General features: G+C 37.1%; 3 protein-coding genes across 9 annotated transcripts in view; 1 reads left to right on the top strand and 2 right to left on the bottom strand.

Annotated features, from left to right (window-relative positions):
* Positions 1-8,001, top strand: ncl (nucleolin). Of its 3 annotated transcripts, XM_079471662.1 has the most exons (18): positions 24-208; positions 1,256-1,351; positions 1,466-1,592; positions 1,675-1,803; positions 1,912-2,022; positions 2,865-2,966; positions 3,135-3,269; positions 4,174-4,260; positions 4,442-4,568; positions 4,724-4,860; positions 5,039-5,165; positions 5,251-5,396; positions 5,478-5,604; positions 6,270-6,421; positions 6,505-6,631; positions 6,909-7,051; positions 7,145-7,219; positions 7,357-8,001. In XM_079471662.1, the coding sequence occupies exons 1-18, from the start codon at positions 191-193 to the stop codon at positions 7,413-7,415; spliced, it is 2,025 nt and encodes a 674-aa protein (XP_079327788.1). In that variant the 5' UTR covers positions 24-190; the 3' UTR covers positions 7,416-8,001. The 3 variants fall into 3 exon arrangements, with proteins under 3 accessions (XP_079327786.1, XP_079327788.1, XP_079327787.1); XM_079471660.1 differs by having other exon boundaries at positions 1-208; positions 6,909-7,219; XM_079471661.1 differs by having other exon boundaries at positions 5,481-5,604; positions 6,909-7,219.
* Positions 8,002-10,882: 2,881 nt separating this feature from the next.
* Positions 10,883-14,551, bottom strand: b3gnt7 (UDP-GlcNAc:betaGal beta-1,3-N-acetylglucosaminyltransferase 7). Of its 2 annotated transcripts, XR_013787532.1 has the most exons (3): positions 14,401-14,551; positions 12,299-13,710; positions 11,478-12,217 (listed from the first exon to the last, which is right to left on the bottom strand). XR_013787532.1 is itself a non-coding variant. In XM_079472204.1 (2 exons), coding segments are annotated over exons 1-2 (1,242 nt in total). In that variant the 5' UTR covers positions 14,403-14,551; the 3' UTR covers positions 10,883-12,470. The 2 variants fall into 2 exon arrangements, 1 of the variants encoding a protein (XP_079328330.1); XM_079472204.1 differs by having other exon boundaries at positions 10,883-13,710.
* A 2,930-nt stretch (positions 14,552-17,481) lies between these two features.
* Positions 17,482-25,813, bottom strand: part of armc9 (armadillo repeat containing 9) — a 35,433-nt gene continuing 27,101 nt past the window's right edge. For 3 of the 4 annotated variants that reach the window (XM_079470860.1, XM_079470861.1, XM_079470858.1), the window contains 2 exons: positions 24,276-24,457; positions 18,238-18,840 (listed from right to left, as the gene is read on the bottom strand). In XM_079470860.1, the coding sequence (XP_079326986.1) occupies positions 18,818-18,840; positions 24,276-24,457 (205 nt within the window). In that variant the 3' untranslated portion in view covers positions 18,238-18,817. Of the gene's footprint in view, positions 18,841-24,275; positions 24,458-25,813 lie in introns of all 4 variants that reach the window. The other variant, XM_079470859.1, reaches the window with a different exon arrangement.

Raw genomic sequence — 25,813 nt, 5'->3', positions numbered from 1 at the left:
AGCAATAGTAGGATTCGAACTCCATTGGACAGAAGATTGTGTGGGTGTGGTTTAGTTGGTTGCACTAAAAGCGCAAATCGAGCGATCGTCTTTATCGTCCGGAGAGAGCAGCACGTGTGACTGAAAAAGAGAGTTATCTGCGACACGCTCTCGTTTATCTGCTTTAGTGAAGGAAGAATAGCGTTTAATCATGGTGAAGCTAGCCAAGGTAAGAAAATCTGCCAATATTTCTGACGTAGATGTAAGTGTAAAAAGAGAGCGTGTATTTCTTACTTTAATACCGAGGCCTACGATTCGTTTAGCCCTGCAGATGTAAGCTCATAACGTTAAAATAGTTTAAATAAGAACGCAGTGGTTAGAATATGAACTGATTTCAGCGTGTTGTCGATTTTATCGGTTACGCAGAGAATCTGGTCTGACCATGCTGTTCCGTTATCAGGCCTCGGGTGACGCGTGCAAAATAACAAAAGATTTTCAACGCGGCTGCACCTAACATCCTTTATTTTAAAGTACACGATGTTCACGTAAGCCATTACGATTAATGCGGCGCAAAGCCCGTGTTTGTTTCGCTTTATAAATCATTTCTGCGGATCGCGTGTCGTTTAGCCGATTAGCTTGATGCTAAGCGCCTCCATTTTGATTCCTGGAAGAGCGCGAGCGGACATTAATCGAGTTCAGTTGAAAATACAATGTCGTCATCTGATATAATCATACGGGTTTTCTCACACTTTTCTTTGCAGAATGCGAACGGGTGTCAAATTAGTTTGTAGCTCTCTTCCGTTGCTAGAGCGTTTTGCACGTGTAACGCGAAGCCCACGTGGGGTTGTAACGCGAAGCCCACGTGTGTTTCACGCACCCCTCGTGTCTTAAATGGCATTGAGGGACACCGTAAGAATAACGAAGTGCTATACTTCAGATTTTGCAACCACTCCAAACGTTTAAAGGCTACATGCAGACATGAGAAATATCGCGATAATACATTTTCCCTAAATCCGCGATCCACTGGAATTGGTTCAGTTAGGTTTAATGACACGAAGTCCTGGTACTTTTAACACTTAAAATGAACATACTACCGGTTATTACATATGTAACACTAGTTTTTATAAAACACCAGTATCGAAAAAATCCTTAATTTTTGTGAAGTTGAATGGTATAAAACACCCCCTTAGCTAATGTCAATAAACCATTGTTTTAATACACAGTTTGACTAAAGTGATTGATTTTGTTCTCCTAAATAAATGTATAATTCTTTCAGGCGGGTAAAAAGGAGGCACCTCAGAAGAAAAAGGCCCCACCACCTCCGAAAGATGTGGAGGAAGAATCCAGCGAGGAAGACAGCGATGAGGAAGAGGTAAAGAATTGGTACAATTTAACATTGAGCTTTTTTTCATTGTAAAGCGATTAATTTCATTACATACGCAACATGGCTAAATATTTAACCACACAAATCATTAAAAACCTGCAGGTGCCACCAGCCAAAGCTGCAGTGAAGAAAAATGCAGCACCGGTAAAAAAAACAACAGTGAAAAATGGAAAAGCCCCAGCTAAACAAGAAAGTGATGATGATGAAGACGAAGATGATGAATCATCTGGTAAGCTGGGCTGCTTTCCCGTTTCTTAAATTCAGCCTATGTACAGTGTGACTTGAATGTTTTTCTCCCTTTCTCATGGTAGAAGAGGAGGCCCCACCACCAAAGAAGGCTACACCCGCTAAACCAGCCGCAGCAAAAAAAGCAGCAGCAACCCCTGCTAAGGGAACTCCTGCAAAGAAAGCAGCACCCGCTGAAGAGTCTGATGACGATGGTATGAGACTTGTTTTTATTGACCTGCGTTGTAGTTAGTATGAGAATAAGAATACTTCGCTGGCATTCAATTAAATACACATCTAATAAGTTAATCACATATGTGTAGATGATGAATCCGAGGAGGAAGAGGCACCACCACCACCTAAGAAGGCTACACCTGCAAAGGCAGCTACTCCTGCAAAGAAGGCTGCACCTGCTGAAGAGTCCGATGATGACGGTATGGAATGGTTTAGTGTTTCTAATGGTACCGCACTTGACACAAGGTGTGCGTAAAGTGAGGATTGTGCACCTAAAAATCAGTGTTCCGCCATTTAGCTAGCGCTCTTATATTGGTCTAAAGCATAAGGAAAAACATGAGGTTAGCCGTTTCACAGTTTTGCACACGCCAGCTATCAAGTAAAACATTTCACTGATCGATGAACTATTCCCAAATTCTTTGAAGTATGTGTCTTCATATGTGTGATTCTCACCAAATTTTCGTTTCACAAAATCACATGCATCTGCGAATTTCCCTTTTATTAATCAAAACTAGGCCTGACCTGTTTAAATTCATTAATTTGAAAAAATAATTTATGCAAAAGAAAGGGTCCTAAATTTCACTACCATAACCTTTATAAAAACTTTGAGAAATTCCAACTAGGGAATTGTTAATTATTCTCATAATCTATAAGCTATTTGAAAGGTACCTGTAGAAACTTAATGTAAATATCTTTCATGTATTTTCATCCTCAGGAACATGAAAGACTATAAGTCATGGACACTTATTTTTTACACTTATCATTTTCAAGAACATAAATATTCCGTCAATGATTTTTGTCAGTGGATATCATTTATAATGGAAATAAACAAATTAGATGTCCTACTATTAAGTTGCAAAATAATGCACTCAAATCCTAATTTTTCAATTTCAGCACAAAAAGCAATAGAAGTGAGGTTTTTTTGTTAAAATTATATTTAGCCAGATAGAGAATAAAAGTTTAGTTTATATAATTAAATCTTTACTGCCATGATGTTTCAATGGTTTTGTGAGAATCACCCCTGTGTGTGTTGCATTTGTAGATGAGTCTGAAGAGGAAGAGGCTCCACCTCCAAAGAAGACGCCGGGTAAAGCACCCCCAGCCAAAGCAGCTGCAGAGGAATCCGATGACGACGACGATGATGGTTTGTGAGATTAGAACTAGATTGGACACACTGAGTTCAAATACTAGCCTGTTACAATCTGTGGAGCATCCCGATCAAAATGTGTACAATAATCATTGACACAATGATTAAAACGGATCTGATGTCTAGTTCTTGCATGCATGTTTCTGACTGGTTTGTGTTTCTTAGATTCTGAGGAAGAGGAAATGGATACAACTCCAGCACCCAAGGCGCAAGCCAAAAAGGCAGGTATGGTGAAGGCCAAGGAAGAATCTGAGGATGATGATGACGACGATGATGATGAGGATGAGGATGATGAAGAAGGTTCGATTGCAGAATAACTTGTTGTTGATGTTAATGTATGAGAACAGTCATATAAAGTCACACAATGTATGACTACTCAACTTTATTTATATAGCACTTTTTAAAATTGTTTGTTACAAAGGAGCCGTACTATAACTTAATGTTTTGATTATTTATAAACACAGGGATGTAACGCATGATTCTGATCTCTCGATGCAATTTTATTCACAATTGTTTTAACAGAATGAGTGGAGGCAAATTAGAAATGAACTACTACCCTTTTATTATTTATCTAATGTTGGACATTGTCGTATTTTGTCACATAACTAAATTGCGGTTTTGAAACACATTAATACAAAAGTCAAGGTGAAAACCAAATACAGGCATGCACAAGTTTAAACACTCCCACATACCTTAGTGGAGTTCTAACACACACAGTGGTTATCACAGAGAAGAACACATTTAAGATAAAGGAGAGGGAAACACGGCAAATATAAAATACTATAATTGGAAAAGGATCTACCACATGCACTTGATTTTGAAAAAAAAAATAGGTATTGCGAATTGACCTGACGCCTGAGAGCGCAGTGCACTTGAAGGACTGTAATACAAGAGAAGTTCACTCAGGTACTGAGGAGCTCAACCATTTCGGAATTTATAGTAATAAGCAAGATTTTAAGGTTAGTGCACTGCTTAATAGGTAACCAGTGCGCTCTTCTGAAAAGCAGCCTCTCATTAATCTAATCTCGTTAAGGATATTCTGGTCACTTTCATTTAGTGAAATCAAATGGGGCTTTTTATTTATAGGGAATTAAATTTTCACTGTTTTCGAAAGATGGTAGGTTTTTCATATTTGGACGAACTAATTATTGTGCTTCCAATGTCATCCATTTCCAAAAAACAATTTGTGAATTTGGTTTTCCAGAAGCTCCTGTAACTCCAGGAAAAAGGAAAGCAGACACCAAAGATAAGGGAACTCCACCAGCTAAGAAAGTAAAAAGTGATGGTGAAGGTGAGACTTGCCTGCCTATCTTTTGTAAATTTTTTGAAACACTAAACTATGATGATCAACAAGGGACTTAATACTGATGTATGTGATGTCACCTTTTTGAAATTCTGAATCTGCCTTTACACCAAGACAGAAAAAATTTGTTTTGTCTATCCAAAACACAATTTTGCTGTTTAATTTGCAGGTGGTTTCAGTCTCTATCTCGGCAACCTGAACCCGGAGAAAGATTTCGATGAAATTAAGTCTGCAATCTCCAAATTCTTTTCAAAGGAAGGCCTTGAAATTCAGGATGTGCGTCTTGGCCAGTCCAAGTAAGTCTGGTTATAATAACCATAGTGGTGTTTTGAAAGTAGACTTTTTTTCTAGTTGCAGAAATTTGTCTTGGGTTAAGTACCGTTGGTGCTCAATGTGTTTGTTAACCTGGTTCAGGTGTGAGTCTTTGGCTAACACAAGTCTTGATTTCTAGGAAATTTGGCTATGTTGATTTTGACTCTGAGGAAGAGCTACAGAAAGCTTTGGAGCTTAATGGCAAGAAATTGATGGGCCTACCACTGAAACTTGACAGAGCCAGAAGTAAAGAAAACTCCCATGAACACAAGAAAGGTAACTGATGAAAAACTCCTTGTGAACATGAATCTGACCATCTCCAGAGATAACCGCTTAACTTACTCCCTGAACTCCCATGTGGATTAAAGATAGTCAAGTACTGATCTGGAAATAGTTTTACATAGTGCATGAAATTAACGTTTGGTGTTTCAACGTGGTTTACTTCTTTCATCAGAGAGAGATGCGCGTACCTTGTTTATAAAAAATCTTCCATACTCCATAACACAAGATGAACTGAAGGAGGTCTTTGACCAGGCCATCGAAGTCAGAATACCAATGGACAACAACGGTTCTAGCAGAGGGTAAGAGACAACCACAACTTTGTTATCGGATTAAAAACAAAGCATGCTGTAATCATGGCTCGTGTTTTTTTTCTTGGTCGAGCAGAATTGCTTACATTGAGTTTGCGACGGAAGCTGTTGCTGAGAAGATGATTGAGGAGGCGCAAGGGTCTGATGTTCAAGGACGATCCATCATTATAGATTACACAGGAGAAAAGAGAGGGCAGGGAGGGCAGGGCGGCAGAGCACCAGGTTTGTTAAACGGTGGTCTTGTCATCGGCCAAATGTCTTAAGGATTTAACGCCAAATTGCTTTTGTTTTTCTTCCTTTTAGCAGCTGGTTCAAACAAGGTTATTGTTGTAAACAACCTGTCGTTTAATGCGACTGAAGACTCTCTCCAGAGTGTTTTTGAAAAGGCAGTGAGCATCAGAATACCACAGAATAATGGCAGGCCGAAGGGGTAAGTACGGTGACCCTAAATTTCTCTCACGGTGTTACTTTACATTTCTAGGTTGCTTAGGATAAAAGCATCTGCCAAATGAATAAATGTAATTTATTAAAAACATGCTCTTACTTACACACTGAAATGACGGGAGTATAATATACCCATCATACTTGTGGACAGTAGGTGGCAGTAATACACTAGCTTGCACTTGTCAGAAATTGACATGTTTTCCATTTAATAAGCAAAACGGGACATGTCTAAAGAGAATTTCAAAGCAATAGAGCGGTTTTGTGACATCGGATTTGTGTCCAAACAAAAAACATTGTTCGCCCAATAGTTTATTTGACTAAAGTGCAGACTTATAGCCTAATTCAGAAGTCCTAGGAATCCCAATAAAATAAAATTGCCCAAGAATTCTTGCAATGTTTCCCCACTCGTCAATATGATTTTACTTTGTCATTAATGTGCTTGGAATTTGTAAATACGATTTTGCCAAACGTAATTTAAACAAAGCCAATTCTTGTGGTGAGTTCGAGTTCAGACTACAAATTCTCTTTTTTTTGTTTGAATGGTGTAATTTTTTTTGCCTCAAATCACAACAAATTGAGTTCATGAAAAAGACCGGAAAATGTGACTTAATACATAAAAAGCAATGATAAAACTAAAATCTTTTATTTCAGATTTGCATTCGTGGAGTTTGAGGATGTGGAGGATGCCAAGGAAGCAATGAAGACTTGCAACAACACCGAGATTGAAGGCAGATCTGTCAGACTAGAGTTCAGTCAAAGCAGGGAAGAAAGAGGTGGTGCAGGAGGAGGACGGGGGAACTCCGGTTAGTTTTCTGGTTGACTTTCTCAACTGTTTATTAGCCGTTTCTATGCTTGTCATTGCTAACTGTCTTGTGTCTGCTCATAGGACCCACAAAAACCTTGTTTGTCAGAGGCCTGTCAGAAGATACTACAGATCAGACACTGAAAGTTGCATTTGACGGAGCTGTCAGCGCCAGAATCGTTACAGATCGAGATACAGGATCCTCTAAAGGGTATCTGTCTTTGTTTTTCAACTGTTTCGCTTCTCATGAGCTCCTCACTGTCTATCCAGTGGTGGTGTATGGATTCGCACGAGAAGTAGATTCAAATTCACATTCTATCTGGTATTGCCACTATGTAGTGGACAATAATAAGGTGTGGACTATGTGTCTGATGTGAGACAGAAGTTTACTCCAAATTAGATGTTTCATTTAGCTCTATAAATTACAGAACCAATGAAATGAGGTACAGTTTACATGTTGCCTAATAGACAAAAAAAATTTCCTCCAGATTTGGTTTTGTAGACTTTGACAGCGAAGAAGACTGCAAGGCTGCAAAAGAAGCGATGGATGAAGGCGAGATAGATGGAAATAGAGTGTCTCTGGACTACGCCAAGCCTAAGGGCGAGGGAGGCCGTGGTGGTGGTGGCGGCGGTTTCGGTGGCCGAGGAGGTGGAAGGGGCGGTTTCGGTGGCCGAGGAGGTGGAAGGGGCGGTTTCGGTGGCCGAGGAGGCGGAGGTGGAAGAGGCGGTTTCGGTGGCCGAGGAGGCGGAGGTGGAAGAGGCGGTGGTTTCAGGGGAGGGAGAGGAGGTGGAGGAAGAGGTACGTGTTCACCAATGGGCAGTTCAGAATAGCATGGCTTTCTGGAATGTGTAATGTTGTATACTATGCATACTTTATGTTGTAAAAATTTGTATATGCTGTTTCTTCACCTTGTTGATATCACAAATATTTTTCAGGTGGACGAGGTGGATTTGGTGACAAGCCACAAGGAAAGAAGATCAAGTTTGATGATTAAATCTGTTATTGAATGTACTTGTTTCATTGCTTAAATCTATTTTGTCAGAGCGTTTCTAGGACATTCCAGAAAGCATCAGTAATGGATAACTGTACAGTGACCCCCTGACCCCTTTGCTTCCCGTTTTAACTGTGAGTTCTGAAATGTCCCAACCATCCATGTACATCCTCATCTGCTTTGTTGAAGAGAGGTTCTTTCAGACATTTAGTATGTGATGTAATTATGCTCTGCCGGTTTAGGTACATGTTGTACATGCGACCAGTTTCTTTTGTTATGGTGTTATGGTTGTCTTTTTCAACATATTTAATTTCAATTTTTTTTAGTCGATTTATGAATTTAATGTGCAGTATCTTTTTAATGTGCAAAGCATATTGTAACGATGCATAAAGTTGACTCCAAATATTTAGATGTGTAGAGCTCAGTGACAGATTTGAGTGGACAAGGATGGCGGTCAATAAAAAAAGAATTGTCAGATTTATACCAAGAAATATGTTTGGCGTGTTGGCCGTTTTATTTTTTATCCAAGTCAAACTTGTCAAAATGTAAAGAACTTAACATTTTGATTAAATTCTGTTTTTAAACTCTCTGGTATTTGGGTTGTCATGATTGTGGGTAGTGTTTTAAGCATGACTGATACTTAAACTAAGGGGTGCAACCGTGATATTACTTGCTGCTTTACCAAGGTGGATCTCCGTCAGAGATCAATTGTTTGAACAAAGTTGGTTCAGAAACCAAGTTGACCATGCAAAAAATGCAGTTTGTGACTTCGTCTGCACTGTGGTTTTGGGAAACTGTTTATTCTGTAAAATATGCAGGTGACAATTTGCGACCTAGTTCACTAACTTCTTTTTGGAAACATTCCCCAGATTCGTTGGAACTGTAGGAGAAAACGAGTACATTAACCATGGAAGTAGCCTACCATATTGCCACATTGAGATCTCAATGCTTTCAGAATCAAACATTGACTCGCTGTATTCATATATCACTGATTTATGATAAAGGACTGAGTTGCTTGCCATGGCATGCTTGGTATACTCAAATACTACATCTCAGGAAGGATAAGAATGATAACATTACCACTCTATTACCTTTTAACCACAAGTGACAATTCTGGGAATAACTACTTTCAGTGTATATTATTTAATGTATGCAACATTTTGTCAATTTCATATTTGATAGTTCTATTTGCATTATTGTATTTTAAATGGTAGAAAACCAGTTTTTATCATAAAATTACGCATTTTCCTTAGCGCTGCTTGACTGTGCGGACAAGCACTTCTGTGGCGCGCTGAATTCTATGTTACAATAATTGATTACATTTTAAGCCATCAAAGGTAATATTATTGTAAAAGTTTAGGGACAGAAATATTTTCATAGAATGACCCATGTGTAGCCTTACCCAACGTTCCCACACAAGCAGAACACCAGTAGATGGAAATGTTGTGCCTGCAGTAAATAGTTAGGGGACAACATGATGACTAAAGTACAGTATAAATATTGTCCATTGGATTGGAAGACACATTTTTAGTGCAAGTGGGTATGCCAACATTGTTAATAAACAAGAAAGAATTGTCACATTGTCTTCTAGCCCGAAAACAGTTTTACTAATTTGTAAGTTGTGCTTTAAAGGATTAAAAGCAAGTGGAAATATAGATTAAAAAAATATTAAATGCTTTTTTTTTAAATATTTGCTTAAAAATACTTAAAATTCTAAGTTTTAGATTCTAAAGTATTTAAGTAAGCCAAAAATTATTCATTTATACAATAAGGGACAATAAATTCTTATGGTTGGTGGACTTATTTTTCTGATGTTTGATTACATAAAATTTATGATATATTTTTCATAAAATGCCACAAAATTTGTGATTAAGTAAATCATTGCTGCCCTAATTTAAATCTCCACCGCCCAAACTGGTTTCTGTACATTTTTATTATTTGAGCTATGTTCGTAACTTCACATTAACTGTTGTATCAGACTCCCGAAAGATGCAATTTTGGTTTGAGACAAAATAAATTTTAATTGCATTTCGGTTACTTCTTGGACACATTATATTTGGAAGACTGCTGGTAACATGGGTTGACAGATTTTTTAAACCAAACCCACCCAATGGCCAGTCAAATCAGCCCAAACATGCCACTCTCATATCTAAAATTCATATTTTACAGTTATTGTTATGCATTAGACACTTAATTAAATAAAAACCATTGTACAGTAGAAGTCATTGACATAATACATTAACATACATACAATTATTTAACCATCAGATTTACAACTGGAGAACAACATTACTATTTCAAAATGTTATATTTACTAGACTTCCCTATCTGTTAACATGGAAATAAAAACCGGTGACCCCCCCCCCCCCCCCTTGACCAAAGTGTTATAAATCGCTCAAGTCATATAGCGTTTGCTATTGTTTGAATATTCATTTTGTAAATTAGAAACTTAGTTCAATACATGGGCCAGTCATGGGTGTCTGAACCATTGTAAGTGGGGTACAGGATATATTTTTTATATGTGAAGTGTCGTTCTTATCATTTACTACTGTTATATGTGATTTATCTAGTGTATTATTTGTGGGCTATGGTAAGGCAGGAGATTACAGATGGGAAGATGTAAACACATACTCATATATCAAGCAGATTGTTGAATATACACAGCAATGTATAGCTAGTTCTGCACACTGTAAAACAAGATATCTTATTCATATTTTGCCAGTCTCCAGAAGTAATAAATGGATGTCTCTGTTATCTTCTTAATTTTGGTTTTATGGACACTGATTTCAACAGAAAAGTCTATTGCGGTGAGAGGTGAGATGCACAAGCTAAACCACTAATGTACAGTTTTAGGACCTGTACTGTCAGCAGTACGCCAGATGATGGCAGATTTTTCAATGAAAAAGATTGAATAAGCCATGCTTGCGTGACTGTAGCAAATATTTCCTGCAATTGTTTTGCCTTTTTTCTGTCCATTTTGCAATGACTTTTAGCACCAGGTGTAGTGTGTTTTAAAACAATACTGTATAGGTCTATATCTATACAACACAGCTTCTCGTCCAGGTCATTTCTAGACGGGATTACTGTAATGCTCTTCTGGACAGACTCCCAAAATGCAGCTGCATGACTGGTCTTCAATGAGCCCAAGAGACCCCATGTCACACCTCTGCTCATCTCTCTGGCTCCCAGTTGCTGCTCACATTAAGTACAAGGCACTGGTGCTTGTCTATCCACAAGTTCCCCATGATGACGCTTTGCACGAAAGATTGGAGAAATGTCCGGTTCATTGTTACAAACGCATTACTGCCTTATTTCAAGTCTTTCGATTATAGCAGAATGTGAACTTACACACTGACTTAACTACATCAGCATTCTGTCTACTACTTTATGCAGAAATGGGATGATGATTTTAATAATTGATGGCAACTTTATTGATTGAGTAAACCAATGAGCTTTACACGACTTTACATGATGTCGATTTTTGTTCAATAATTATTGTTTTATTTTGTATTTGAAAGCACATGTCATAAAGCTTCTGTACCGTCGGCTCAGCTGCCATGAACCAGATAAACATCATACAAAAGAGATAAGAGAGACCTCTAGATCAGTACTCTAAGGAGCCGTGTTGTCAAGAATCGGTGAACTGTATTACAAGAACAAAGGAGTTTGAACTACACACACCACAGTTGAAACTACACATTGAACTACACACACCACTGAAGTTCAGCTATACTGGCTGTAGGTTTGACTTCAAATCAAGATGACTCATGGGTACAACTTCCTGAAAGAAGTTGCACTTTAACTGTGTGCACTCGATATTTGTTTTGGCCTTTAATATATATTTACATAATCTTTTTTACAATTTTTCAAACTGTCAGACACAATTTAAAGCAGTCTATATTCAAATCAGGTCAACAGATGATGTTTAAAGATCACACTGAAGAATATGAACCCAATTAAAATGGCAGGGATTTATCCGTTACCATTGCCATAACCTGATTTGATCTCTTTTGCTGAACAAGATAACACGATGTTTAGAATAATAAAAAACCCATTGCTCCTAATACTGACATCCAGCTTTAATAAAAATATAACTTTACTGAGCGTGTATTGAGACTTCCTTGAAGAACATATTCAATGTAAAATATGTCGTATTTGAGATTGTAAAAATTGTAGGATACACTGTGAGGAAAAAACACATTCATTGGCCTTTAAAAGAAATATTTATTTACAAACTCAATTCTTGTGTTTTTTATACAATTACACCATGTTTTCTGGTTTACTAACATTTGTGTATTCCATAACCTTTTAACACCCAATTGAATATTCTAAGCCTATCTCCGACCTCCAGTTCAAGGAAAAATTTCATAAATTAATATCATCATTTACATGTACCAGCAGTTTGGTGATTCACAGTTTTAAAATAAACCCTCAACCATATACATCTCCATATACATCTCCATATACAAATTAAATTATTTTGGACAATTTACATTATCTAAGTGACTTAAATGAGCCCTTGAAGAGCTCCTGTCATTCAACTGTATGTAAATATCATTGTAATTGAAAGTGAAATGTACATTACTAGACTACCAATAACATGGTTTGCTTAATAAGTTGTTGTCTCCTGTTTGGGACAATCACATACTTTTGACACATGCTTGTATGGTTTTGTAGCCTTAATGTGTTAAAAAAACTATTCACGAGACAAATCTAAACCATTTTAAGCATTCCCAAGCATTTAAGCAGTCCCTTTGGTGAAATTGGAAGAAAAATTGATGTCGGTGTTAATCATTCATTTAACACTTACGTTGTTGCATTAAAACCAAAATTTTTCATATAACAATATTTCACATATTTCTGAATGTTTCGTGAAAAAGATCCACAGATCATGCAGTACAAACTCCATCATTTGCTGCATAAATTAAGTTAAATAACAGTCCAGAAATCTCCTCAAAAAAGGAATACTTTGTATTTGAGATTTGAGTAACCTCAAAGTTTCTCTTTCCCACATTCTTCATTGTGTTTCCTACAATATTACAGGCTCAGCGTCTTGAACTATAAGATTTCCATTTTCTGTGAACAAACTAACTCACTGTTGACCAGTTTCCACATGTTTATCAGATCTGGTGGAAGCAATTTATGCACCACTATCATGCCTTTAAAAAAGCACGGCTCCCTATTCAATTTGCTGTTTTTATTCTTCACAAGCCCGAACGTTTTGAAAGCGTTGTGTTTAATGGGGCTCACTTGAAGCACTTCTAGACACATCCCGAGAAACACATCATCGATGGGATAGAGCTCTAGAGTCTCACACGCTCCGTAGAGTTTACGTGTAAGAGGTCCATCCATCAGAAAACCTCCTCCACCAGCATACGGTGGGTAGTGGGTCTTATTATACAAGGCTTCAGGGATGTAGTACTTGTTCTCCTTTTTGCGAATGGGCTTGGCTTTAAGGAGAACATCACCGACAAAGAGGTCTTTCGAGTCTGCGTTCTCCTCCAGGTATTCCAAGATGTTGGGAACGTTGACAAACACATCATCATCCCCTTTAAAGATGTAGCGGGTGTTTACGCAGTAGGTGGAGAACCATTTCAAGAAGTGGATCTCCTTAAGGGTGAGGTTGAAGAAGCTATCCATGAAGTCCCATTGAAGGATGTCCCCATAAATGTAATCCTCATATTCTAGAAGTTTTTGATGGTTGGCCCTCTCTTCTTCATTGGAAGACGTCCCAAGGAGAAAGAGAGTCTTGATTCTTTTTCCGTCTATCACCTGCTCTTTGCCCCACGTTTGTCTTATGACCTCTCTCCGATCATATTGTGTTATCACCGACTTAATAACCATTAACAAGTCGACCTCCCCAGCACATTTCTCTGGATGATTGATTAGGATAGGAAAGTAGCGACAATGCCTGTAGAGCAGAAATTGCTTGAAATTGGATCCAAGCCCCGTGAACCATTCTGAGGAAGAGAAGTTGTGGTTAGGGCTGCAGTTGGAGCTGCTGATGTCCCAGGTTGTAGGTCTTTGGTCTTGGTTGATGACGGGTTTTTTTGTGGAAGGCTGCGCTGTTTGCGCGTCATTCTTCCAGAAGTTTGCGGGAATGCCATCGAAGCTCTTATTCTCCGGGTCCACTTCTGCGATGATCTCCATTCGCGTTTGTCTTTCAATTCTGTCCATCTGTAAGTCCTGTATTGAGGTGATGTTTCCTTTCTGGACGACGGTAAGCGTCACTACTGCAAAGATGAACATTAGGCTGACGCGCTTGTAAACTCGCCACCGTTCTCTGCTTGTTCTTATCCTGGTTGTAATTGAGAAAAGCAAAAAATATGAGCTGATATTATGTGATATAAATTGTAATTATGGCGATTAAATACGCAGCATGGCATAACGTTTACAAATACAACCTTATTGTAAAGTGCGTCTCATCAACTAATTAAATGCATTGGCGAACATGAACTAAAAACGGACAATATATTTGAGCATTTACACAATTTTTTGAGTTAATACATTTTTTAACGTATTTTTTAAATGCAAAAGTATATGTTGAAATGAACATGAATTAAGATACATGTTAAACTAATAAAGTAGCCTAATTATGCATTAACGTGTCGTTAACAATAAATGTTTATTTAAGGTGTTACCAAATAATGTTTCGGATCAAATCCGATTATTCAAAATTATTATTACGACTTTGATCAGTGATAATATCATTCGTTCTTTACAATATTACAATCCAAATGAGGTATATTGAAATATCGTTGCAATAATATATAAATATATAATTTTGCGAACACCTTGTTAAATGCACGTAGAACACAAAAAAATATAAAATAGCCTACACTGTATATCTAATATAGGCCTATACATAAATGCAATATTAAAACAATAATATTAGTGTAAATTATGATGCAGAAAATAAAATTCAGGGATTTCTGGAGTCCTAACGCATTCAAACACGTCAAAACTTGATAAATTATAGTCTACTTACATTCTAAGGCTTCCTCTCGTTTTTTCAATGTAAGTTCTGTTAAAATGGTCGGCTTATCCTCAGATGGATTGTTTGTCTTTACTCAGGATGTCCGGATCATAACCGCATTAAACATGAAAAGAAACGCGAAGGATACCGAGTTAAGCGTCCCATGAATCGGACTGCTGCGCGAGCCTTTTAAAACCTGTGTGACGTAGATGCAAATGAGAGGAGTGGTGACTACGTCCATCATCTCGCACCCTGCATGAGGACATACGTGTGTAATTTACAAGTCCAAGAAAGTTTCTTTTTATATATTATTTTCACAATTTTACATGTACTCAATGTCATTCTTATCACATTTACTGCTAAAGTGTAAATACTGTTAATGTGCACACTGTGATAAGATCTTATTTATTACATTTTATAGTGAGGACAACTATACTGAGTCGTCTTCCAGAGCACTTAAATCTGGATTTATGAACTACGTCAACAAAAAGGGTGTCCCATATAAAATGAAAAAGCATACAGTTTGCTTTCAGAAACAACTCTGGCATGTCTTGTGAATTCTCAAGTTTAACCCCGTGAGGACGTTTTGGAGGATTTTATAATGTGTATATCCGCACTCACTATAATATTTTACATATTTTTTATCAAAAAAATGTATCCAAAGCAACTAACATAAATGTTTGATAAATGTTTAGTCAGTATGTGTGTTTCCGGGTATCAAGAGCCATGTCCTTTGGATTCATAATGTAATGCTCTGAGTGAGCTACAGAGGCACAGGTATTCGCTTTGACATCACTGGTGAGCAAGCCAGCAAAGCAAAGGACAATAGAAGAAAACCAGTCACTACAGGTGCTAAGTTACTTGTTGTGGTGGTGCTCAAGGAATCTGAAAGTAAAAGTTTCTTATAAGTAAATCAATTTCATGAAAGGAACAAGGTCAGGTAGTGTCAGCAAGGGAAGGCTATAAAATGCAAAATAAATGATTTGCTATGAATTATGCACGTGAAAATGTATTTTATGATATTCAGTGTATATTTTGAAGTATAAGATAAAAGTTTTGTGTGGCCTGCGGAGGCTTTCAATGTCGACAGGCTCACGGACACTCCATCAGCCATGTTTACAGGAGAAGGTGGTGTGCTTTACAGATAACAGACGATGTCACACTAGAGCCAACACGTACCCTGCCCCCGTCCTGCTGCCCCCGTCCTGCTGTGTTATGGTTTACTTTTTGGAACAAAAACTAAAGGTTATGTTCACATATTCATTCTTTATTTGCTTTTTTTACATTTAAGAAAAATAGCAAACTTACCAAAACCATAAATAACAAATATGTAACTGCAAATTCTAATCAAAGGGTTTACAGTGCAGATATTAGAGCATATTTCACAAAGGGGTTTTCCAATCGTTTATCAAACATTTTCGTGAGGTGTCACCCCAAGATGCTTTGAAACAACATAACCTATATAATATATAAATTTTAAAGAATTATTTAATATCAAACCTACAGACATACGCCTTCGGATCGACATTTCGGACATCATGAAAACATTTTAACCAAAATATTTGAACTGTAGTGTATATGAACCATAAAACCAGTTCCATAGTACCCATAGAAATGCCTGTGTATTTGTTGTCCAACCAAACATTTGTTGCTTGGTTTTAGACACCACACACTGAATTGTGGTACGTGATAGACACTGTAAGACTGATAACACTGTAAGACATCTGAGCCCATTTGATATGAGCTGTCTATGGTCTGTGCTCCACAAAGGAAGAAGATAAGAGCATTTTTCACTTTTGTGCTAATACAACATAGAGGACGCTTTCCTCTGATGTTTCCCGAGTGGGCACTGACTGACATAAGCAATGGCCAGTCGGCACACTTGGACTGTCACTTTCATTTTGAAACATTTGCTTGAGATAACAATTATAGTTTTAGGTTTTGTATAAACGCTATAAACATAATGTTGAAGTATTCAGCTGCTTTGTTTTGAACATCTAGGCATAGGGTTATAGCCTGTTGGAAACCGGGAAATGGAAGGTATCGCACAGCAGAGGATTCAGATGTTTGGTTCTCCGTCAGGCCAAACACAAAACAGCTCAGCTTGAGCCATCAAAACATGTCAAGAGATCTCAACCCCTGCGGACGTCCAACCTCACCAGGAATTCTGTTCCAAAGAGCACAGCGTTCCATAAGTGGGACCGTTTCCGCTAGAAGGATACTGCCATCCTTCAACTAACTTGACATCTCCTGTTCTGTAACTTTACAACCTCCTTGATATATATATTACTAGCTGTGAAAACAAGCTCAGATTCATCTGTTGTTAACAACAAATAACACGCTTTCCAATAGTTTCCTGTGGATATCATCATTCCCAAGAGGCCACAGATCAGATTGGAAGTCTTAATCTGTAGGCCACACTCGTGTCCATATTCTGCCAAGAGATGTACGGTGCCAAGAGCATTATGGTCCAAATGTGGTTTCCATTCAGGCCAAAGTTAGGGAACAGGAAAAATCCCCCTTGAACCACAGGATGCACATGGACAGACCATGACAGCTTGAATACGGCAGGATATGAAGAGAGAACGAAAGGAAAAAAGTATTGTTGGAAACAGCAGAAGTTAGATTAAATCATTCCTGTTTTTCATGAGTTGTTTTTTTTACGTTTTTGTAGGGGACCATCCAGGAAGCTAGAGATTCTGTGTCGATGTCATCATTTGCCCGGTGTCCATTGTTGGATAGTACCACAAGAAATTGTCCAAATAAAAAATTTTGTTACTTCAATCTAGTTTTACGTGTTTACAATTTGTGTTGTCTTTCTAATACACTATTGTAACTCGGGCTGATCGCACTGGAAATCGTGACTATTTTACGAGGTTGAAATGAATTTGCACATACAAATGACATAATACAAATTCTTATGCATTAGCCACCTCATGAAAAAGTTATGAATTCCCATTAGTGTTGCTAGAAGTCATTAGAAGTTGCTTTATGTTTACGAATTTTACACAATCTGAGTTCACCTACTGCATGAACTGAGCTGAAATGCACCTACTGCTTCATTTTTCGACAATACTTTTAGAGAACAGGATAAGAGACGGAAACAGTTTTATTAGTAGAAATGACATCCAAGCTCAACATTTATTCAACATTAATGCCATCGCTTTGTTGTGGTATTTTCCCTAAACTCACGCTCACCACACTTGGATATCTGAGACAATTAGGTAACACAATACCTGTAATCAAACTACAAGAGTGAAACAATACAGAGATTTCAACAGCGTTCAGCTGGGGTATCTTGTGTGTATGCGGTTGCTTGCGTGTACAAATGTGCAGATGTTCAGGCCGGCGGGGGAAGGACGTGACACACAGCAGGACACAAGATCTCATCTGCTATAGCCTGATAGTTTAGATCAAAATATAACGAAAAGTCTTCAAAGCGAAGTGTTATATAAGAGTATGTCCCAATAGGGCAGAGCAAACAATTCAAAGTTTCACAGACATATGAAGGTATTTGGAAAATTCAGAGAAACATGTCTTTAAAAGCATAAACAATATATAACACTTTTTAACGGTTTCACAGACGAGGCTTCAGGTTAGTCAAAGACTAAAATGTTGAGCTGTCCTTACCTGAAAATAATTTGCCCTAACATATCTTAAAATATGTTAAAGTTGATAATATCAGATATGTCTAATATCTATAAGAGCTTAATATTTGTATATTATAGTCATATTCATACTCAGATTTAAGATACAGTTGTTCCTGGGAATTATATTGAAAGAACGCATTTTATGTGGCCTTCATTTTAGGATGGTTAGACAATCTTTGTAAATAAAAACAGCAACATTTGTATGTAAAATGATTTGTATTTCGTATGCAAAAATATTCACAATTCATAAGTAGCAACACCTTTTTAAACAAAACCAAATCGTAAAATAAACTACAGAAAAGGTCCCAAGTAGGAACCTGTGTTTCTGGTCACATCATGCAAAACAAACTTATTAATGTTTCACTTTAATATAAAGGGGTTAAACATCAATCGAAACCACACGAAAGCTACAACAACACAAAAACAGAAATCTACAATACAGAACACAACATTCTGATGTATTACACAATCAAGTTTATGGACCACAGCCTTCATTTCTTTTGTAAATCTTCCTCTTCAAGGCGAGAGTGATCCTGGTTCAAGAGGAACAAAGCAGGAGCGGAGCGGCAGGCGTTCGGACGCTTGTGAGGTAACAAAAGTACTTGTGATTATTGCTGAAGCGTGTTGTGTTACAGAAAGGGGGGTTGAAAGGCCTTTAGAAGCGACAATCCTGAGCTTTGTTCCACCAGGCACACGGCCCCGATGAGATCTCTGGATGCTGTTACAGGAAGCTGGATGCTCCTCTGCCGACCGGCCTAACTTGCTGAAAAATTCAGTCTTCACTTCCTGTTCGACTGACTGCCTGCGAAGTGCAAAAAAACCATTATTATTATTAACAGTTTGGGTCACTTATTTTTTTAATGGTTAACCTATTTCTTTTTAATGAAGGTTAAAGACAAACTTTTTATACAAACTCTTTTTATACATTTTTATATATACACAAGTGACAGATTTAAATAAATATATTTATTTAGGATGTTTTTTAGTACTTTTTACTACAAAAAAAGGAATAGCACCTTTTTCATAAATGTGATTTAACAAAGGTAGGCCTAAATGACAAATATCACTAATTTATGCGGTCTATGTTGCTTGTTATTGGAAAAAAGTAACGTTTTTCACATAACTATTTAAGAGATATCAGTATTAGTATTTATACTGTTTAAATGATTACATTTTTACATTGAATTAATAAACATGTCTACTGATGCAAAAAAATGAAATGAAATATGATCCATATATGTTCCTAAGAAGTTTAGTGAAATTCGCTACAGCATTGATCTCCAGTAGTACAGTTTATTTTGACGAACTGACAAGATTGTGGTCAGAACAGACATAATAAGTGCACTTCTTCACAAAATGATGGTCAGTAAGATAAAACGATGACTCAATCAGAACAGGAAGTACGGTAAACCTAATGACACGTGATGTATGCATTACAGTGGATAATTGACTTTACAGTAATGCATCAACAGGAAGCAGTGGCAAATACAACACAGACACTGAGGATGAATCTGATTTCATCTCATACTGTATCTGAGAGAATCAGGTTAGAAAAACAGACCTTACATAACATGTTTTATGAGATGAGAAATAAAGTTCGATTTCCAATAAAGCACTACAGAGAACACTGTAAAAAATCAGGCCTCACCTCATACTTTCGTAGTGACTGGTTAGATATACATTTTTCCATTGGCACAGTGGACATTTGTAAATGTAAGGAACAAGTAGTCACAAGTAATCATTTGCAAGTGGGCCATAAGAAGAATTTGGATGTAACCATTGACTACAACAATTGTTCAGGCCTGAATAGTTTTTACAGTGAAACAAAGACATACAGTGATAGTACTCGCAACAAAAGATCAAATATACGTAATTCAGTCTACGATAGAAAATATTGACAATGTCTGTTCCTAAACAACAAGATATGATCCTAGTACAGAGGAGTCTGTATATTAAGGTCACCTTGAAGAGTTTTTGGTGCAACGATAACCAGCAGATTATTGATAATAAATAATAAGTGAAATGTTAAGCAATAAAAAAAGGTCAAGAGTTGAAATAATTTTAGAGAGTTTGGAGTGATACAAGAGACCTGAACAACGTAACATTGCCTGGGTCAATACAGTTAATTTACCCATTTACAATATAGCACTTAACTTTACCAAAAGATTTCAAACATGTCAAGTAATCATACCACACCAAACTCGGGTAGCTATAAGCAGGTGAAAAGGCTATCCGGGAGTTTAACTGTCCATTTCATGAATGGCTAGTGTCCTTCCTTTCATATATAAAGACATTCGTTCCTCTGCAGGACACACCAGCTTATAAAGATACCAGGCTTGGGTGTTCCGCAGCTGTTGTTCCTCTTGTTTGACAGATGTTCCAATAAAAACGTACGCGTCAATAACCAGACGCATTGAAGTGTTTCTGTACCAAATCTTATCTTTTATATTTACATTTATACAATCTATGTCCTTTTTCTCTGTCTGGTTGTTCAATCCTAATCCATCATTTAAAATAATAAAGCTCTCCATTTTACTTAAAAAATGTTAACTTTAATTCCTCATGTAACTGTTATCAAAGCACAAAGGGAAAGCATTCTTTTTTTAAAGTAAGTTGTCCTTATTTGGATGATAACAGATGCATAAAGGGTTGTAATAAAATATTGGCCAATGGCAATTTAGATAGATAAACAGTATATGATCTTTTGAACATAAATGGAAATCGTAACACTTTACTTAAATCACTTATGTATAATGCACTATAAAGGTAGTTTAAATGCCTTGTAATGCACCTTAAAATGCCTTGTATTTGACAAGGCTCATGGATATTTGTAACTACATTTAATACATTATAATACTTATCAATTATTATTATTATTATTTATTTGGTTATAATTCTTTACAACAACATTTAGTGTATTACAAAACATTATGAACAATTATAATGCATCATACCCTTTAACATCCCTTTATAATGCATTATACATAAAGGCTTTAAGTAAAGTGTTATCGGAAAGTCCAATTGAAATGTACAATGAACAAAACATGCTGTGCACTATAGACTAAAAGTAGAACTGTCTTTTTTTCACCGCTTTTGACATCCATACTAAATTGGTCATAAACCAAAACAATATGATAAACTGGACAGCCATGTAGAATTATGGCTACGGGTAAAAGAGCTTTAATAGGTTTGTGCTCTGTGTCGGACAGTGGATCAGAGGGTTTATCAGAGCTTAACCGGCTACCGGCTTCTGTAACTCAATCCTTTCCTTCTGAAATCAAACACTATGGGAACAACGACAAGATTGCCATGAAACCTTTTTTCTTTGTTCAGATCTGTTTTTAGAAAGGTACGAGCACAATCAGTTTTATGACGAACAGAAAGATTTACAAACAATGTTGAAAAAACAATTAAAGACTAGCTCAGGCAAACAATGGTGAGGAGAGAAGGAAAATGTGCTCTCGACTGCTATACCACTGTAATGAAACAATATCCTGTTTTCTGCCTCACAAAAATGTGTACCTATCTTACAAAGAGGCTAATTCATATATTAGCTCAGCGGCAAGTGCATTGGTTCGATCACAGGGGATTGCACAAATATGGAAACAAATTTATAGGAAAAATGCAATGTAAGTCGCTATGGATAAAAACGTCTGCCAAATGAATAAAAATGTAAATGTTAAAAAATTGAAATATAAGTCATGTATTCAGTGCTCGGATTGAGTCAAGTCCCCACCATAGGACCTTTTTTGGTGGGGGTGGGGGAAAGTCTCGAATTATACAATTTATACAAAATACACAATATATTTGATCAAAATATGCATAACTATATACTCTTTTTTTTAAAACAGGCTTACATAAAAGAACAGGCTTCCTTTTGGATCAAATCAATGCAGGCTTGGTGAACAGAAATGACTTGAACAGTAGTGTACGTCCAACAGAATAATTCTAGCATTATTATTTACCAGTATTTACTATTTTCCCTAAAAAACACTGCCTCGATAGCACACATACATCTGGCTTATGTCTATTTGACGTCTGCATTTACATCTACAAGACATCTACGATACATAGTTTGCTCATCTGCTATACGTCTGGGAGATGTCTGCTGTCAGACGTCATATAGACCTCTAGAAGATTGTTTATGATTTGGAATGGATGAACAACAGCTCTTTCTAAGATGTTTCGCAGATGTTTTTACGCAGCAGATGTTTCCAGATCTCCAGATCTTTAGCAGACGTTTAACAGACGTCAACGATTTCAGTGCAGTTAACATAGTTACAGTGGCGGCAAGGGACATTTTATAGTCTTATTTAATTAACACTGGATATAGGAATTTATAGTGTGTCTGATATTTGACCTGTGTTTTGACTTGCATTACCTTTTATGTTTTGCTTATAGTCAATGTTTTCTTGTACAGCTGCTTTGTAACCATGAAAATTGTAAAAAGCGCTATATAAAAAAAGCTGACTTGACATTTCAGTCAAAAATTCTGCTTTATTCGTGAACTAACTATGGCTATCAATATGTCAAGCATTGCTATTTCCAGAGTGAATCCCGCATTTATATGCAGATATAATTTCCGAAACTTGGCGTGTTTGTGGACGTTGGTTTTAGCAGGATGAAAAACTAGTTTTATCACATTCTGAATGGATTAAATATACCACAGAACCCGCACAACAAGCACTCCGTTTATAATTTAAAAAAATCTGTCACTAATCTTCATCGAGATCTCTAGCACATAAGAACCAGGCCTAATAATATTTTACGCAAGGAATACAAAAGCCCCGACATGGAGATGAAAAATATGGTGGAAAGAAATAGAGAAAGAGAAAATTACCCCTTAAAAAAGTAGAAGCTCCCTCTTCCCGACTGCGAGTGGAGGTTTATAATTCTCCATTTTTTAGGTGAAGTTCACTTCACCAGAGCGACGCCAATGAAGCCGCCATGTCAACGATGTCCTGCGCTTAGCGTTTTTTTATGTTTAAATTGATAGAGACATAAAATCCAGGCCATGGTGATTGTAAATAATTAATTTAAAAAATTTACCGTATCCATTGCATGAATTTAATAACATATGTTATTATAATTTTTACTCAAATAAAAATATCTGAGGGACACCCTAAGTCTATTTTCTACTTCTTAATGCTTTAAGGGCTATCCCGGTTCAACCCCAGCCCCCCTTCAATTCAAGCACTGCATATATTGTTAGGAATTGCCATGAGAGACTTTTATTGAGCTTATATCAAGATTATTATCTGAATAGCAATGCTAATAACTATGTGTTAGTGTTAACGTTTTGTTTGAAACTCTGGCTTAAAAATGTGTGTTTGGTGTGTAAAGTTCAACCGAGGCAGAGCTGCAGCTGAGCACCAGGGACGGGATTCTTAAAATAAACAATTTGATGTATTTTTCCTGTTGTTGGGCATCTGGGTCATATCTCTTTGTCATAAATCGGGTTTCTTATTTTAAAAAAATCTAAATATTTGACTTGCAAATATAAAGTGACTTGATGCAAATGAAAGAAATACTTCAGCAACTGAAAGATGTCACGTAAAGCATCGTAAGAGGGTGTTTCTTAAAAGTTACCTGTGTGTGTACATCCTCACAACTCAAACTGAGTATTAAACAAACTAAATGATGCATATTTAATGGTGATGAAGGTGTGATGAAGGTTTAGGGGATAGAACATATACGTACAGTTTGTACAGTCCAGTCTACAAAGCTGTACATTGTTCACATTTTATTTGAGAGTTGAATGTCAAGAGAAACAGACAGCCTGTGTTCTATTTGTTTTGCTATTTCTTTAGCCGTAGTATCAGATTTTTTTTATTTAATGTTGTATTCATTGTGTTATTATCATTCATTGTTGTTAAATCTTGTTAATGTTGTTACGCCTATTTACTTATGTGGTCTTTTTAATAAAAAAGGATGAGTATTTTTTTGCTGTAATCGACCTTGTTGTCAAAAATGTTGTCGTTTGAGCTGAAATATTCCACAAGTGACTGTTTTCTTTAATAAAGTAACAGACGTAACATACAGTACACATGAAAGTAAAAATATGTAACAACACCGTGTGTACAACTGTACATACGTATGTTGACTTGCCATTAAACTACCATCACATTTTTTTGATAAAGATAAAATAAACATGGGTGAGTGGTGTTCGATTCCATAGATGGGAAAAACACACGCACAAAAAGTGTATTTTGGTGGATTGATTGAAATGATACTCACTAAGTTGGCTTGGCCGCCCACCCGAGCCCCCGGCCGATCCGGGCCTGCTGTTGCTCTGCTGGGGCTCACTGTTGGAGAACTGAGGGGCCAGCATTGGGAGACGGGACCGGCCAGAACTGCCTGCGTCACTGTCAGGAGTGCGAGAAATCTTTGGCCGGCTTGAAAACCCGATGCGCTGCCCACTAGAAAGCAGAAAATTTACATGTAAAATGTGTTCGTTTTTACTAGCAGACTCAAAAGTTAGCATTTTACGTTTGTCTTTCATTGTTCTCTACTCCCTTTATAAAACATTCATTCCACCATCGTAACGCTGCATCAGACTATTGACACTGCTTACTTAAAGAGTGATTTATTTTACAGCCAATGAATGACAAAACACTAAACCATTTAAATCTCAAGGACTACATTTAAAGTGTAAAACTGCATCTTATAATAAATGTAACGCCATCGTTGATGCGTTATTGTTATACTGATCATTCTTGAGTTTCGTGACTATCGCGATTAATGATAGGTTACAATAACTTTATCTTTTAATACTATAGTATATAAATTCCAAATAGCTTTGAAATAAATCAAATATTGGATATTTATAATACCAATAAACAAAGAATCAAGAATAAAGAATTTTTGTCACACTTCAGTATATTAGTATTCTCGCTATTAACAAACCATTAACTACAACCTTCCCCCAATAAACTCTTAATTTGTTGTTTATTAAAAGTAAGTAGAGTAGTTGTTTAGGTATTGGGTAGGATCAGGGATGTAGAATATGGTCATGCAGAATATGTGCTTCAGAAGTACTACTAAACAGTCAATATGCCCATAATAGGCATGCTAATAACAACTAGTTAATAGTGAGAATTGCCCGCTATATTTATGAGATGTTGGATTACAAAAAGCTCCTGAATGACACCATTTTGGCGAAACAGTGTGCTGATCAGGGAATTCAGTCTAATTCCCAGAGAACACACATACTGATTATCACGAAACAGGTAGGTGAGAGAAGAACCCAAGTGCAGGCAGCAATACAGAGTAACAGATTTTAATAAAGTAAAACAGAAAACAAAAACCCACGAGGGGGTAAGTACAGGGGGTAACAATGGCAGCAAAAACAAGAACGAAAAACTCACGGCGGGTAACTAGCTGTAACCAAAAGGAAGCTAACGCTGGGACACAGCGTAGGGACAAATCCTCAATAGAACAGTTACACAGCGCATACCGTTACCACAAAGTACAAGAGGTACGAGAACAAACGAGCACAAGACAATAGACAAGAGGGTATTATATAGGGAGACTAACAAAGGAGATAATGATGGGCAGGTGTGGGTAATGAGACAGAGGAGGAAAGCTATACTAGAAACGAGAGGGGCGGGGCCAAATGACGAGACAGGAGAGAACGCATATTATGTCCTGATTGACAATAATATGTTGGAAGGCCGGCTGCAAGGCCGGCTGGGCAGGACTGGGTGCAGGAGGGACCACCGGACTCGGGACCACCGGACTCGGGACCACCGGACTCGGGACCACCGGACTCGGGA

This window comes from Barbatula barbatula (genome assembly GCF_947034865.1).
Source record: "Barbatula barbatula genome assembly, chromosome: 13".
Classification (NCBI taxonomy): Eukaryota; Metazoa; Chordata; class Actinopteri; order Cypriniformes; family Nemacheilidae; genus Barbatula; species Barbatula barbatula.
The sequence above is the reverse complement of the archived record's forward strand: the minus strand, read 5'-3'. Positions and strand labels throughout refer to the sequence as shown.